The sequence below is a fragment of the Desmodus rotundus genome, chromosome 2 (genome assembly GCF_022682495.2).
Source record: "Desmodus rotundus isolate HL8 chromosome 2, HLdesRot8A.1, whole genome shotgun sequence".
In the NCBI taxonomy this organism is placed as follows: Eukaryota; Metazoa; Chordata; class Mammalia; order Chiroptera; family Phyllostomidae; genus Desmodus; species Desmodus rotundus.
In genome coordinates, this window is record NC_071388.1 from 43,948,230 (window position 1) to 43,964,444 (window position 16,215).

Sequence of the window (16,215 nt, forward strand, 5' to 3'; positions counted from 1 at the left end):
TGCCCATCAGACACTGGGAATATCTTAGTAAAACCGCCCGGCCTTTGGCAGTGTCTGGAGAATGATGTATCAGAGACTGTCACCCTGTCGCCCAAAGTTCCAGCATGCTTTCTGGGAGCACAACCTTATCTCTCCCCCCAGCTGTGCCTTTAAATATTTAGTCAGACTTGCCCCTATAGTTTTTTAGTGTTTCTGAGGAATTACTATGTAAGTAAAGTGTTTGATCTTAGAGGAAATAAGAGGATGTAGGGGGCTAACTTCATACCATTTCCTATGTTCTTTGATTTGCATTCAGATAAACTCCCTTTGAACTATTAAAACTATTGCTTATCCATTCAAATACATGTAGGTGTGGCACAGGAGAAGAAATCTCAAATAACTTCTGTTAGTATTCAGAAAAAACCTAGGTTCGTTTGTGAAATGAGAGAGAAGAATAGTGAATACTCTCTAGGAAATCTTTCGAACTGTAGGATGTGGCTACAATCACAGCTTTGCTTCCTTTACAATAAAATATACATATCACGATTTTGAAAAGCAGTTTTTGTGAGCATGCTAGGTCACAGCTATTGAGACAGTATAACTATATATACTTAGAAAACTGAAGTTGTAAGCAGATTTTACTTGAGTGCTCCCAGAATATCACTTCTTAGCCAGTGCAACAAGTCCTGAGCCCCCACCATACACAAAGCACGGAATAGTGCAACTGAGCACACACCACCGGTATCGTCCCTTGTACACGCTCACTTTTACCAACCCAAGCGGTGCTGAAACTGAACTCAGAAAAGGTTCTTTCGGAGGAAGAATATGAAAGGGAGAGGAAAGGGAGGGGAAGGGAAGGAAGAGAGAGGAAACATTTAGTACATTGGACATCTTTTGGTATTCATTAATTTTTCCACATTTTTCTCCCAACATAAAATTTCACCCCTCCTTAAGTAGCCCCAAATCTGCTATCTTTGATAGTTCCTAGAATTAGGCCTTGAGTTGAAACCCCTGTCCTATGATGTTGGATAACACAAAATTCTCTAAACCTCAGCTTACTCATCTAAACAATGAAGACAATCATATATTTCCTTCCTTATGGATCAAGTGAGGCAGTACAAATGCAAGTGTGAATGCAACTTCCAGTCAAGAAGAAGGTAAACGCAACTCGGCTCCTCGCACACACAGCTAAGTTACAGAGCAAATATCACTCAGAACTGTAAGAAAATCAAGGTGTATGGAAGTCCAACAACAAAGGAATTAAAGAAACCACATTCATGCAGACAGGTATAGGGACGAAGGGACGGAGGGGGTGGAGATCGGAGATGCGGGACCAGCTGATCACAAACCCTCCTGTGGTGGATATAAAACAGAGGGATATCTTGGGAGCAAGAGATCCCAGCCCCACACCAGACCAACCAGCCCAGGGTTTCATTGCCAAGAAGATAAGTCCCCAAAACTTCTTGCTATAAAAACCAGTGGGGGTTGAGTCAGTGGAAGAAACTGCAAGATTCTCGGGCCTCTCCTCTTAAAGAGCCTTTCACTGCATACAGACATACTCAGACTCCCTCCCTCTGGGCTGCAGCACTGGGGCAGCACATTGAAGGACACCAGTGGCATATGCGGAGGAACTAACGTGTCTGGCATCAGGGCAAGGGCTGAGGGACAGCTTCCTCCCAGACAGAACTGCAGACAGTAGCCACCGTACCTTTTCTGAGCCCTCCCCCACACAGAGCCACAGTACTGCAGACCATATCTGACTCTCCATCAACCTAGCTCCCATGGTAAGCCCCACCCTATTACCTAAGGGTCTGCCCCATCCAACTTATAGGCCTACTCAAGCTGGTAACAGTCCTTTTCCATATGAAGGTTTGGGGTAGAAATAGGCTTCAGACATTCCTAAATCCACTCAAACAAGCAATAGCTGAGCCAAGCCCCCATACCTCTTGCTGAGTAGCCCCAGGCCCAGGACTAGAAGCTATCTGCAGATCACTTTATAACTTATGCCAAAGGGCCCCAGACAGAACACAGGTGGAAGCTGGCCTTGGCCTGCACCACCCAGGAAACTCCAGAGCCTGCACCTGCAGTGGGCATTTACAGACCACATTGGAGCATCACTCAATCACCTCCACAAGCCATGGAGGGAAGTGGTTGCTGGCCAGGCATCAGAGTCAATCCTACAGATGTCTGTACCGGGTAAATCCCTCCCATCGAACTGCTGACAGCAATCAAGACTCATCTACAAGAGGAGAGAGTATTCAGACCACATGGAGGGTGTACCTAGAGTACACAACTTGGGAGATAGGGGAAGCTGTGCCACTGGACCCTACAGGACACCTACTACATTAGGCTGCACTACCAAGACACGGAGTCAAAGCAGCTCTACCTAATACACAGAAACAAACACAGGGAGACTGCCAAAATGAGGAGACAGAGTAACATGGCCCAGATGGAAGAACAGAACAAAACTCCATAAGAAGAACTAAACAAAATGGAGATAAGCAATCCATCAGATACAGAGTTCAAAACACTGGTTATAAGGATACTCAAGGAACTCAATGAATACTTCAACAGCATAAAGAGACCCAGACAGAAATGAAGTATATACTAATTGAAATAAAGAACAGCCCTGGCTGTGGTTCAGTGGATTGAGTGCAGGCCTGCGAACCAAAGGGTCATGGTTCGATTCCCAGTCAAAGCACATGCCCGGGTTGCAGGCCAGGTCCCCAAGTGGGGGTGCACCGGAGGCAACCACACATTGATGTTTCTCTCCCCGTCTTTCTCCTTCCCCTCCCCTCTCTCTAAAAATAAATATATAAAATCTTTTTTAAAAAGAAATAAAGAACAATTTACAATTAGGGAATCAACAGTGGAGTGGATGAAGCCAAGAATCAAATCAATGATTTGGAACATGAGGAAGAGAAAGACATCCAATCAGTACAGCAAGAAGAAAAAAGAATCCAAAAAATCGAGGATAATGTAAGGAGCCTCTAGGACAACTTCAAACATTCCAACCCTCACATCATTGGGTGCCAGGAGAAGAGAAAGAGCAAGAAATTGGAAATCTATGTGAAAAAAACAATAAAAGAAAACTTCCCTAATTTGGTGAAGGAAATAGACATGCAAGTCCAGGATCCATAGAGAGTCCCAAACAAGCTGGACCCAAAGAAGACCACACCAAGACACATCACAATTAAAATGCCATAGGTTAAAGATAAAGACAGAATCTTAAAAGCAACAAGAGAAAAACAGATCATTATCTACAAAGGAGTTCCCATAAGACTCTCAGCTGATTTCTCAAAAGAAACTTTGCAGGCTATAAGGGACTGGCAAGAAGTATTCAAAGTGATGAAAAGCAAGAACGTACAACCTAGCTTACTCTATCCAAAAAAGTATCATTTAAAATTAAAGGGCAGATAAAGTGCTTCCCAGACAAGGTAAAGCTAAAGGAGTTCATCATCACCAAACCATTAGTACATGAATAGTTAAAGGAAATTATATAAGAAAAAGAAGATCAAAACTATGAACATTAAAATGCAGTAAACATATAACTATCAACAACTGAATCTAAAAAACAAAATAAGCAAATAAGCAGAAGAGAAACAGAATCATAGACATGGAGAACATTGGGGTGGTAGCCAGTGTAGGGGGGTCTGGGGAAATGGGGGAAAAGGTGAAGGGATTAAGAAGTACAAATTGGTAGTTACAGAATAGGCAGGGGCATGTTAAGAACAAGTGTAGGAAATGGAGTTGCCAAAGAACTTACATGCACAACCCATGGACATGAACATAGGAGGGGGGATCCCTGGAGGGAGTCGAGGGTGCTGGGTGGAAGAGGGCAAAGGGGGAAAAATTGGGACAACTGTAATAGCACGCCATATTTTTCAGACCATAAGATGCACCTAGGTTTTAGAGGAGGAAAATAGAAAAAAAAACTCACTCCACCGCCCCAGAGAGCCAGGTAAGCTACATTCAGACTATAAGACGCACCCCCCTTTTCCTCCCAAATTTGGGGGTGCGTCTTATAGTCCGAAAAATACAGTAATCAATTTAAAAAATGCAAGTGTATTGTAAACTGTAGAGAACTTCCCATAAAGCTACAAAAATTAAGCTGCCTTTGGCCCTGGCTAGTGTGGCTGAGTGGATTGAGCACCAGCCTGTGATCCAAGGGTCTCTGGTTCAGTTCCCAGTCAGGACATATGCCTGGGTTACAGGCCAGGTCCTCAGTAGGGGGCGTGCAAGAGGCAACCACGCATCGATGTTTCTCTCACTCTCTTTCTCCCTCCCTTCCCCTCTCTCTAAAAGTAAATAAATTTTTAAAAAATATTGTTTTTAAGCTTCCTTTGGGTTGTTACATTCTAGGTGCTTTTTCTGGTGAACTCCTGAGATGGACAACATGACAGCTAGGGAGTAACTCCTAATCATTGTGTTTTGACTTCATGCCACCCAATAGGGAAAGAACTGGTTATTAAGCACTGGTTTTGCTTTGCTACAGCAGTCTTATATCTGAGGCCTCTCTCGCCTCCTCCTGCCTGCTGACAAAATCTTGTCAGCACCAGCTATCAATCAATGTTTGCTGGTCACTGGCCTCCACCTCCCACCAAAACTGTCAGTCAAGAGAGCTGCCCAAGCCCAGCCTAAGAGAGAAGCTTCACTCATCTGTGTCTCAGCGCATGTATAAAGATGCAGCATATATAGCACAGATGAACAAAGCAACCAATTTCAGTACAACGTTAGATTCTGCCACAGCTATTGCTTCGTTCTTAAACAATACCCGCTTCTCCCAGTAGGCAATTATCGCTCCTGATATTAATTACATTGATACAAGTCTTTAGAAACCATTTTATTTTTTTATCTTTATTGTGTTTTTTTCCATTACCATGTAGTCCCCTTGTACCCCTCTCACCGCCCCCTACCCCTCAGCAATCACCACACTGTTGTCCATGTCCTTGAGTCCTTTTTCCTTTGGGAGTGGAGGGACTGAGCATAAACAGGAAAAAAGAAAATGGAAACCATTTTGGCTTGGTCCCAGACCCCAGCTGCTAGGTGGGTCACGTGCCTGTGCATCACTCTAGTTCCCTTTTGAGAGCCTCTATGACCACCCAGAAACTCGGGGCAGTCGCAGACACTAAGCTCATTGTGCGGATGGACTGTGCTGCCTCAGGAGAACCTGGTCATGAGCAGGTAGGTCTCAGGCAGGGGCCGGGCACTTGCCTGTGAGGCAGGAACCAGGACTCTGCCAATCAAGAGTCGGCCTTACAACATCGATCTTTTCTGACTCAGAACCTATGATTTCCTGCAACTTAGCCCCCCAAACTGAGCTTTTTCCTCAAGCAAGGCTGGAACTCACTCTTTTTTTTTTTTACTTTTTAAAAAGTAAAATGTATGTAATATAAAATTTGCCATTTAACCATTTTAAGTGTACAATTCAGTAGCATTAATTACATTCACAATGTTGTGAAACTACACTATATTTAATTTTTTTTCTATATTTAAATTTTTTTCATCAGCCCATTAAGCAGTAACTTCTCATTCTCTCCTCCCCGCAGTTCCTGGTAATCTCTTCTGCCTCTATGACTTCATATGACTGAATACTATTCTGTTGAGTGGATATCCTCACATTGTGTTTATTCATTCTTCTGTTAATTTAATGACACCTGTATATATATTTTTAATTTTATTTATTTCTTTTTAGAGAGAGGGGAAGGGAGGGAGATAGGGAGAGAAACATCAATGTGTGGTTGACTCTCACGTAGCCCCCTCTAGGGGGCCAGATATGTGCCCTGACTGGGAATCGAACCAGTGACCCTTTGATTCTCAGCCCGTGCTCAGTCCACTGAGCTACACCAGCCAGAGCTCACATTGACACCTATATTATGGGAGAAAAAAGAAGCGAGGTTTGGGTGCAAAAGCTTCAGTTCTACTGACTGAATAACTGGAAGGCTGGAGAAGACAAAAACCTAAATGTTATGGCCTTTCCCAGTCCTTACCTGGGACTTAAAGAGGATCTCATTAATGATAACTCAAGTTTCACTGGGTTTTTCCCGTACCTGCTTACACAGGACGTAAGTTCCTTGTGAAAGTACCCCTATTTCCTCCTTCCCCTCCCCACATGCATTTTTGGGGAAATCCCCATAAAGAGTAGGGTCTCAAATAGCCTCAAATTAACAACATCTGCTCTGCTTTCCACTGGCTCTGGCTAGACACAGCAGTCTCCCGCCTAGCATCTGCTGGGTGTTACATTATTGAATAGCACTGTCTTCTAAAAGCCTGTAGTCCCCAGCTGTCATCCACTGGGTGTTGCCTGTCCTTAAGTCACTGTCCTTAAGGCACCTGCTGAGAGCTGTCATTTCCTGCTGTAACTGAAGCTCTGGACTTCATGAGATTCCAAAGCTGTACGATTGTTCTGTTGGCACAATGAACTCTTCCTTTCCCCGTTGAGTTAACACTTTGTTAAAGTAACAGAGCAGCGCTGCTTGTGGCAATGTGTCACAGCACAGGTGGCAAACACAAGGCCCTCAGGCGGAATCCGGTCCTCCACCCTGTTCTATCCGGCCAGGCACCCTGTTTCCACCAGCGGCAGCACTGAGCTCTCGCTTAACTGTTAAGGAGGAGTTACATTTATACAGTCTTAAAATTACATTTGGCCCTTTGAAGGCAACCTCCAGGCTGATGTGGCCCCTGGTGAAAATGAGTTTGACACCCCTGTGTTACAGGTATTTTAGTGAAACAATGGAAAATGCCCCTCCTCTCCGATGAGGGCCAAGTTCATGCGGGACGACTCCTTCCTGCATGACTGTGTTCTCCCAGATGCTCTTCAGTCTCTGAGCAAATTGTCTTCAGATGTGCCCACACATGTCTGAATTGCAGATTAAGTGCCAGTTGGGACTCCTGTTACATAAAGATTCTAAGTGTATGTGTTGGAACTCCAAAATTAACATCTACCAGTAACATGATACCTTTAGGGAAAACATTATTAATCAGTACCTGCTGTTTTCCCACACATCCTGTTCCCTCATCACAGGAGGGAACTTCTTTTTAGAAATTCATTTTCTTAATAGGTTTCAATCGTCAGAAGGCTCTCTTTGAGTTTCCCAAACCTGTAAGCTAAATATTAGGAGGGTTATTTCCTCCAGAATTGAACAACAACAGAAAAAAAATCCGTGATATCTGATTCCTCACCACCAGAGGGAGGTATGCCTTTTCCTGATTCCCATAAATATTGCCCTGGAATCCACTGAGGGTTTTTTGTGCAAAAGAGGACACTTTAAGACCCAAATTTGACCCTTCCCCTTATTCTTTTTTAGTCTAACAACTCTTGTCAATCTTTGACCTCTTAAAGCTCAATAACTCTTCCTTCTTCATGACTTTGATCTAATGATTGAGAGAGCAGCAGTACCTGGGGCTCAGAGGCTCAGACACTGTCACAGACCAAACAACGGGCAGCACATTCCGATCCCTGCTCTCTGATGCCTTGTTTGGCAGAGTTGGTGCCCAAAAGTCAGCTGACGACAAAAATCTTTCTCCCGTGGTCAAGCAACAGATATATATGTGTAAATGGATAAGCAGGATAATCACTTTCTAAATAACTATAATTTCCTCTACGGAAATAAATGAGAAATGGCCATGGCTGGTGTGGCTCAGTGGATTGAGTGCCAGCCTGCAAATCAAAAGGTCACCAGTTCGGTTCCTGGTCAGAGCACATGCCTGGCTTACAAACCAGGTCCCCTGTCGGGGGTGTCGTGAGAGAAGCACATTGATGGTTTTCTCCCTTTCTTTCTCCCTTCCTTCCTCTCTCTCTAAAAGTAAATAAATAAAACTTAAAAATAAATGAGAAATGGCAAATTTGGAGAGAAACCTTCTGTAATTTCACAATTACCTAAGAGTAACTTCTTCCATGATCTAGAGAGATCATTTTCAACAGGAATCTAAACATAATAGAATAGCTCTCGAGGAAGATTATACAATTAGAAACATTTAATGACAGATCTAGCCTTCTCTGGAAACTGTATTAATCTCATTAGCTTCCTGGGTTGGTAGTCTATACATAATTTGAGGAAACATATCCTGTAGCTTTTCTTCTAGAAACTACCTGTATAGACTACCTTCCAGCAGAGGTTTTCCTGCCCCCTAAAATTTAGATAAAATTCTTCTTGAAATTCCACGCCCTGTGGCAAGTCCAGTGCCCTAACACTCCTGTGAATTCCTGCAGTTTTGGAATTCCACTCTGGCTCTGCCTTCCTCAGGTTCTTGGCCCCTGACCCTGCTGTGCTGTGGTTGTCCCTTTACCCGTGTCCTGCCGTTGACCCAAACATGCAGTTTGGCACCTTTCCTTGATTTCTAAGAAAGCAAACACATTCACCCGAAGTCAGAGTGGATGTCAAGAGACGTTACGAAAGCTTTAGGAAATCGGAAGAGTCTTACATTTTGAACAACTTAAATCACATAGTAGACATCTTTTCTGTCCCAAGAATTTTGTCAGCCTCCGCAGTTATTCAGCTGTACTAGTTTTCTTCCTCCTCCTTCTTCTCTTTTTGTGTTCATTCCCTCATTCCCAAATCCCTGTATAATTCCCTGAATCTTTATTTCCATCACCTGCTGTACATGCCCCTTGGGGTCTTCTACTCTAAAGATTTCTTCATTTTCATATACAAAACCTAAGAGGAATCAGTTGTAAAGACGCCATACTCTCACTGGTGCATACTGGTACCACATGGGTATCAGAGCTGTTCTTTCTGGCTAAGCATTCTCAGCTACCGGCCTGACCTCCAGAGGTGACAGCTGGTGCGCTGGCTGTGAGGTTTCTGGTAGCCTGTACTGCAAGAAAACTGGAAAAGAGGCAGCATCCCATGTCGGAGCCAATACAGAAAATGGGGTGGGGTGGGGTGTGCAGATACATCTTCATGAGATATTTTGCTATCAACTAATATTAATAGAACATCTATTCTAGAAAGTTCTTCAGGAAAAGCATTCAGGAAAAAGAAATCTCATGCATGGTCCTGTGGCTGTACCAGGGATTGAAACTCCTAGAATATTAACAAAGTCTGATTTATGCTCTCCCAGGCTGAATGGAGAGACGAAGTGAAGAAACACTTTGAGAAGATCAAAAGTGAAGGAACTTGCATACACCGATTAGATGAAGAGCTGATTAGAAGGCGCAGAGAAGAGCTCAGGTCAGCTGATCTCTCCCCCACCTCTCCTCTTGCCCAGGTCCTGATATCATCAGGAGCTGTCTTCGCGAATCACCATCTCACTTCCCACACCCCTTTCACTGTGCCGTTCATCCTTATTCTCTTTAAAATTTGCCCTGAAATTTAGCCCTCTTTTGTATTACTGTCTTACCCTCTCCCCACAACTCTGTCATCCTCTTATTATATCTCTGTAACAGAGATTCCCGGAACAATGCTGTTTGTTCATTTGGGCCCTGTCTGAGGTGACACAGGGGGCCAGAAACGGATAAGATGTAGTCCCTGGTCTCAAGATGCTTTTAATCCATTAAGGGCTACAGACATGTCCATAGATAAGCACTGTAACTACACAGGGTCTGTTCCGTGCAGGAGGATAAAGGAGTGATCGCGGTGTCAGCTCTAACCTCGTATTTCTGTGAACAGTGAGTTATCCTGCATTCTTCTTAAGGCATTGCCAACACCACACAAAGGCTACAAATTATACTCAAATCATAGTCACGTTTTATCTGTGGCCCTCCTGGCTATTCTGTATGACTGGATATGGCCTGTAAGGATAAACCAGATGGAAAGCTTAAATTTTCCGTCTCCCACTGCACCTTGGCTGAGTCATTGCATTGGACAAGGGAGACTTTAACCTAGAGGGCCCTTGGGCAAATGCTTTTGAGATAAGCCATCCTGGTTCTCATTTCATTAGAGCTGACTTTAGTCGGTTTTGCTGATCCTGTGTTTTCTTTGCTAGGCATGCCTTGGATATTCGCGAACACTATGAGAGAAAACTTGAGCGGGCTAATAATTTATACATGGAGCTGAGCGCCATCATGCTGCAGCTGGAAATGCGGGAGAAGGAGCTCATCAAGTATGTATCCAGACCACCGTCGGCCCGTATTGATTTAGTCGCTCCGTCAGCAGAAACGTACTACTCCTCCATGTTGCTGCTGCTCAGAACTGGCAGATGTTTTATTCATTCACCCACATTCCTCCGGGGATGTGCTGTGCACACGTCCCCACCCCTGGGGAGGTTTACGGTTGAGGGGAGTTGCCACAGAGCTGGGTCTAGGGGAACATCACTTGAAAGATATTTGCAGCTTCACCCTGCTGAATGGCTCAGAGAAGGGGTCCTCATTTCATGAACAGCTTGATGTAGGTGCTTGGGGGCTAACTCCCCCTGGGGAAGTGAGGTGGCTTCTGCAAGTGGTTTAAGATATTCCTGAGAATGGCAAGAAAATCACGGGGTCTTGACCAAAACAGCAGCTACTGAAATAAGTAGCTGCATCGTGCTGCTCAGGTGACGTGTCGGGGAGGGGAGCCAGTCTCTGAGTGCATCTGTGAGCTTCAGGGAGCAATGCAGTCAGATTAGTGCGAGTTCATTATCTTTTTTTCCCTTTTTAACCTGGATCGCAGCCTGTTATTCAAATAGCCTGCGTCTGGTAAGTGTGGCCACAGTCTGTGGGTGGAATCAGCCTCTGAAACAGTCTGCCCCTCTTTTCTGGCTGCGGTGACTGAGATGGCCTTTTTCTCTGACTCCGCAGGCGTGAGCAAGCCGTGGAAAAGAAGTATCCTGGGACCTACAAACGGCACCCTGTCCGTCCAATAATCCACCCCAATGCCATGGAGAAGCTCATGAAAAGGAAAGGTGTGCCTCACAAACCGGGGATGCAGACCAAACGGTGAGACACTGGTGCTGACCTTAATACTCCGATAAATGGGAAAAACACCCCCCTAAAAGCTCATAATCAGATGACAGTGGGTGTGGCCGCTCTGCCTCGTCCTGAGCACTCCAGATAAAACAGAGTGGGAAGGTGAGAGAAAGTGTGTCATGGCCCCTAGGAATCCCTGTTTTACTATCTGAGGCATAGACATTTATTACCTTAGCATGGAGTAGTGAAAGAGAAACCAGGAGCCAGCAGACCTGGGTTTAAATCCTGGCTCTGCTGGTGATGAGCTGTGTGATTCCTGTCACTTGCCCTCTTTCCACCCCGTGAGTAAAATGGTATAAGTGTAGCACATGAGATTTCTTTTTTCTTTTTTTAACCCCTAATGCACAGAATTGGGTTATTATTCGTGATTTATGTAACACATAAAAGGTTCACAAATGACCCACTTTTATTTATTCATTTAGTTCTTTTTAATAATGTGCCTATAAATCCACCACCGAAAAGGAAAGCAGAGACTTTGGAGTTTTTTTGTTTCGTTTTTTGTTTTTGTTTTCTTTCTGCTTCGCAAATTTGCATGTCATCCTCGCGCAGGAGCCGTGCGCGTCTCTGTGCTGTTCCAATTTTAGCGTGCACGCCGCGAAGCGAGCGCCAAAGCCAGGACTTTGATGCCGACCCATATATACGGTTCCCCTCATTCCACCCTTGCATGGGACTCGTGTGAGCTTTAAATAAAACAGTATGTGAAATCACCTAATAAAATGCTCAAGAAGTGGGGGGTTTTAATACTTCTTTTTGAAGATTGCCTTTTTCCCTAATTATAACACATTTTCCTTACACAGTTGCCCCTTGAACAACATGGAGATTAGGGGTGCCGACCACCTGCTCAGTGGGAAATCCATGTGCAACCTAATTCAGCCCACGGAAAACTCGGATTCCCCACCACAAATCTAAAACCCTGTAGTAGTTTAACCTTAAATGCTCTTCCAGTCATTACCAAGTTCTGCTAGAGCCTCATTCCTCTGTGGTAATGGACAGGTGACCCTCTCCTAGTTGAATTAATGTAAAGGAAAGAAATGCCCCTACATCAGAAGTCCAGTGTCCTCTGGGGAGATCAGAGAGGAGAAACCATCCGCCATCCCCTAGCCTATACTGCAGTGTGTGTTTGGTTAAGTACTAGAAAGAAGATAGTCAGAGTTCAACTATCAGTCCAGCAAACCTGTCACAACTGAGTAGGGTCCAGCAAGATGGACTAAATCCCTCATAAGAAGGAGAAGCTTGGAATGGGGAAAGAACTGTTCCTTGGTGTCTTAAGACGCAGGGTCAGTTTATGAGTTCCGCCCTTGACTTGCTTTGTGGTGGACACAAGACAACCAACCTCTCTGATCCTTTGATGCCTTTCTCTGTAAAATGGATATTGTGTAGTAGGAAACAAGTGCTTTGTATACTGCATAGGGCACGGGTATCAAACTCATTCTCACCAGGGGCCATGTCAGCCTGGCAGTTGCCTTCAAAAGGCCGGATGTAATTTTAGGACTGTATAAATGTAACTACTCCTTAACAGTTAAGCAAGAGCTCCATGCTGCCGCAGGGTAAAAACAAGGTACCAGGCTGCATAAAACAAGGTGGGGGGCCGAATTCAGCCCACGGGCCTTGTGTTTGCCACCTGTGCTTTAGGAGCACAGGACAATGCTGGGGTCACTCTTCCTGAGACCTTCTCTTGCCGGCTCTGCTCAGTGCCCTGGGCTCTCTACTATTTTCCTGTCCTCTGGCCCCACCCCCATGTCTCCCCGTTCCTGAAACACCGAGTCCCTTATGTGACCAAGACTCCTTGTTAGTGTCCTTCACATACAAAGATGAATATGACATAGTCCCAGCCCTCAAGAAGACTATGTCTACCCCAAATTCCTTCCTTTGTGATGCCTTGAATCCGGTTCCATCATCAGACAGACTTCTGACCGTACTGGCTTATTGGCACCAAGCTAAGAGCTGATACTACAAGGAAGAGATCAAGAAGACTGCAGGGCAGAATTAGAATTTCAAGGGGATTCAGTACCTCGGCCAGTGGGGCACAGAATAAAATCCAGACGGCATGAGGGAATCCTCCATCAGTGGACTTCTCGGTTGTTTAAATTTCTGCCGTTTTAAGCGATACATTAACACAATGTCTTCACAGATTTTTGTGGACATCCATTATCTCTATTGGATAAGTCCCTGTATGTGACTGCAGATTGAAGTGGTGTGTGTATTTTAAGGCTCATACACAGTTCTCCAAACTTTAACATGTTTTTGTGCGTTTAAAACTAAACCTGTCTGTTCTCTCAGGCCAGATCTGTTGAAATCTGAAGGTATCCCCAGCATGGAAATGGCTCCCACTGCATCCCCTCTGTCTGGAAGCCCCAAAACGTCCACCTCAAGCAGCAAGAGCCGATACCGGAGCAAACCACGCCACCGCCGAGGGAGTAGCAGAGGCAGCCATAATGACTTTGCAGCAATCTTGAAAAACCAGCCAGCCCAGGAGAACTCACCCCACCCCACTCATCTGCACCAAGCTCAATCCCAGTTCCCTTCTCTGCAGCAGCACTACCAGCAACCCCCTCCCGCCACGTCTCAGAGCCACCAGCCCAGGCTCAACACGCACGGACAGGACATCGCAACCTGCGCCAACAACCTGAGGTATTTTGGCCCCGCGGCAGCCTTGCGGAGCCCCCTCAGCAACCATGCTCAAAGACAGATGCCTGGCTCTAGCCCTGACCTCATCTCTACCGCCATGGCCGCAGATTGCTGGAGAAGCTCTGAGCCGGACAAGGGCCAGGCCAGCCCCTGGGGCTGCTGTCAGGCTGACCCTTACGACCCCTGCTCACAGTGCAGGCCAGAACAGTGTGGGTCCTCAGACGTTCCCTTTGCTGAGCCAGTGGGGCGGAGCCCTGACCTTTTCAAGTCACCAGCACACAATCTCCTCTCAGAAAATGCCCAGGGTTCTGAGAAAATGGAAGAAAATGAATTCAACAGCTGCAGGTCTGCTTCGTCCCTTGGCGTCCCTCATCACATCACCCCGCCAGTGCTACCTCGAAAAGCAAGGCCCCTTCAAAAGGTAGGCAGTCATGCCAGCTGCGTGTGTCACCACCTTCGTGGGGTGTCCGAGCCTATTGTGCGATGTGCTTTATCAAACACACATAGGAAGTGCACAGTTCGTAAAAGGACGAGCTAACAAAAGCTTAAACAGAAGCTTCTTTTATTTCAAATACTTTTCTTTTCATAGTGCTTAAGTGATGGACTTATGAATACCTTTTGAGAACTACTGAACCAATGGATTGATTGAAATGTGCATAATTTATAAGTAGATAAATAACCACATAATAGGAATATGTAATCAAAATAGTTTGAAAACCACTATTCTGACCTAGTCCTGAGGGATGTTGCAGGAAGAAAGGATCCCATCATAAAACAGGTTTGGTTAACACAGTACTCTCTGTCCCTTCTGGGCGGTTCCTAGTGTACACTAACAAATCCTAGATTTGAGGAATCCTGTAGTAACCTTGTTTAATCCAGCAACTCCCTCACCTATTTGACCGTACTGCCTTTTAAAGATATCTATTAACCCCCCCACCCCCAATGGAACTAACTGTCTTCACAATGTATTTTGGAAAACATTGCCTTAATTAATAACCATCAGGAGCTAGCAGGTTCTCAGTCACTGAAATCTGTTTCCTGGCTGCTTGCCCACTGGCTGCCTGGGGCCTGTTAGCTGGGGGGGGGGGGGGGGGGGGCAGTGTATCACCATGGTTACCAGCACCAGCTTGGGAGTCAGACAGACCTGAGTTCAAAGCCAGGCTCTCCCACTTAATACTCTGTAAACATTGGTGTCCTTGTCTCTAAAATGGGGCTAATAACAGTGGGCCCTGCCTCTCTGGTTGATGGAGGGTTAAATGAGTTAATAAATACAAAGCATTTAGAACAGGGCCTGGTACATAGCGAACTTCTAAAAAATGTGAGCTCATCTTGCTAATGAGTTAAAAATAAGATTGTGTATGAAAAGTATTTAAAACACGGTAGATATCCACACAATTCCAATTATTGCTTCATATCACCATCATTATTCAGCAGGAGTTTAGTTGAAGGAATGAAAGGGTTTAAAATGTAATTGAGAATGTTTTGGTCAACTAGACGTTCAATAAAAAAAGATGTTGAAGCTGAAGGCTACTGTCTCAGAGCTGTATTTCCTCAGCCCCAGGGAGTGCTGCCGCTGACTGAATAGTCCCAGAAGTTACATTGTGTTCTGGGTGGTGCAGTGGGTTTGGGCTAATCCAGTCTCGCTCCCCCACCCATGTGACTGGTAACATGTATTTTTTCGGTAACAATGTCATTGAGATATAATTCACATACCAAACAGTTCTTCCATTAAATTATACAACTCAGTTCTCTTTATTCAGATTTGTACAACCATTACCACAACTAATTTTAGAGGATTTTTGTCACCCCAGAAAGAAAGCCTGCACCCTTTAGCAGTCACCCATTCCCTGGTCCCCTCCCAAGTAACATGTATCTTTGAACCATTCTGATTCCAGTCGGATGCCACCTGTGGGTCCGCAGGCCACGGAGCACACACCTTACACATTTGGTGCCATTAGACCTGTCCTCCCAGAGAGCAGGGCACCTTCTCTCCGCTGGCCTGTACTCCCACGTGTACTTCTGGGGTAAGGGGCTCATCTCAGCAGCCAGGGTATCTCTGTCCCTGTCGTTCCTACTCAGAAAGCATGTCAGAGTACAAAGTAGGTAAGAGTGAAGGTATTTTAGAACTGACTTTCAAAGTAAATTATCCTCAGTCTTCGCTACAGTCACTTGGACCTGATTACCCACCTCTCAAGAGATTGTAGCAACCCAGCGCACCATGATGCTGTGGCTAGGGACGGTTGGTCTTAATGTGGCTGCTCCTAGGCACTTGAAGAAAAACGGAACCTTCCCTGTGAAGGCAGATCATCTGCTCAGCCAGGACACTTACCCAGCCTTCCAGATCAACCATAGAGCCTGACAATCACAAGGCCTCAGATGCCCCTTGTCCTGCCAACATGCTGACTCAATAATGCCCTAACACCCACTTCGTATGCAGCGTTGTATTAATGGTGGAGTGAAGCGTACAATACAACAAGGTATAGGCTGACTCTCAAATGATGTAGTCTCAGTAGTAGAGATGGTATGGAGATGGAGATGAGCATAATATCTGTATCAGTGAAAGAGTGATTGGTACATAAAACAATTTGAACAATTGAAAGATCAGTTCTTGGTGGAGTTTCTACGACAAAGCCTGGAACCACTAGTGACAATGGTTACGTGAGACTGCCCCAATACCCAAGACCTCTTCTCCCGCCTCCCCTCCCTATCACTCACCTCCCTGA

The 16,215-nt window shown here is 45.2% G+C and overlaps 1 protein-coding gene and 1 non-coding gene across 5 annotated transcripts in view; one reads left to right on the forward strand and one right to left on the reverse strand.

The window, feature by feature from the left end:
• MAP3K13 (mitogen-activated protein kinase kinase kinase 13) overlaps positions 1 to 16,215 on the forward strand; it is a 120,897-nt gene that overhangs the window by 98,316 nt on the left and 6,366 nt on the right. For all 4 annotated transcript variants that reach the window (XM_045198924.2, XM_024564354.2, XM_024564352.3 and 1 more), the window contains 4 exons: positions 9,043 to 9,152; positions 9,907 to 10,023; positions 10,697 to 10,834; positions 13,145 to 13,913. In XM_045198924.2, coding sequence (XP_045054859.2) covers positions 9,043 to 9,152; positions 9,907 to 10,023; positions 10,697 to 10,834; positions 13,145 to 13,913 — 1,134 coding nt within the window. The remainder of the gene's footprint in view (positions 1 to 9,042; positions 9,153 to 9,906; positions 10,024 to 10,696; positions 10,835 to 13,144; positions 13,914 to 16,215) is intronic.
• LOC112309806 (U6 spliceosomal RNA) lies at positions 11,369 to 11,471 on the reverse strand. Its single transcript, XR_002975307.1, has one exon. It is a non-coding gene; the product is annotated as a U6 spliceosomal RNA (small nuclear RNA).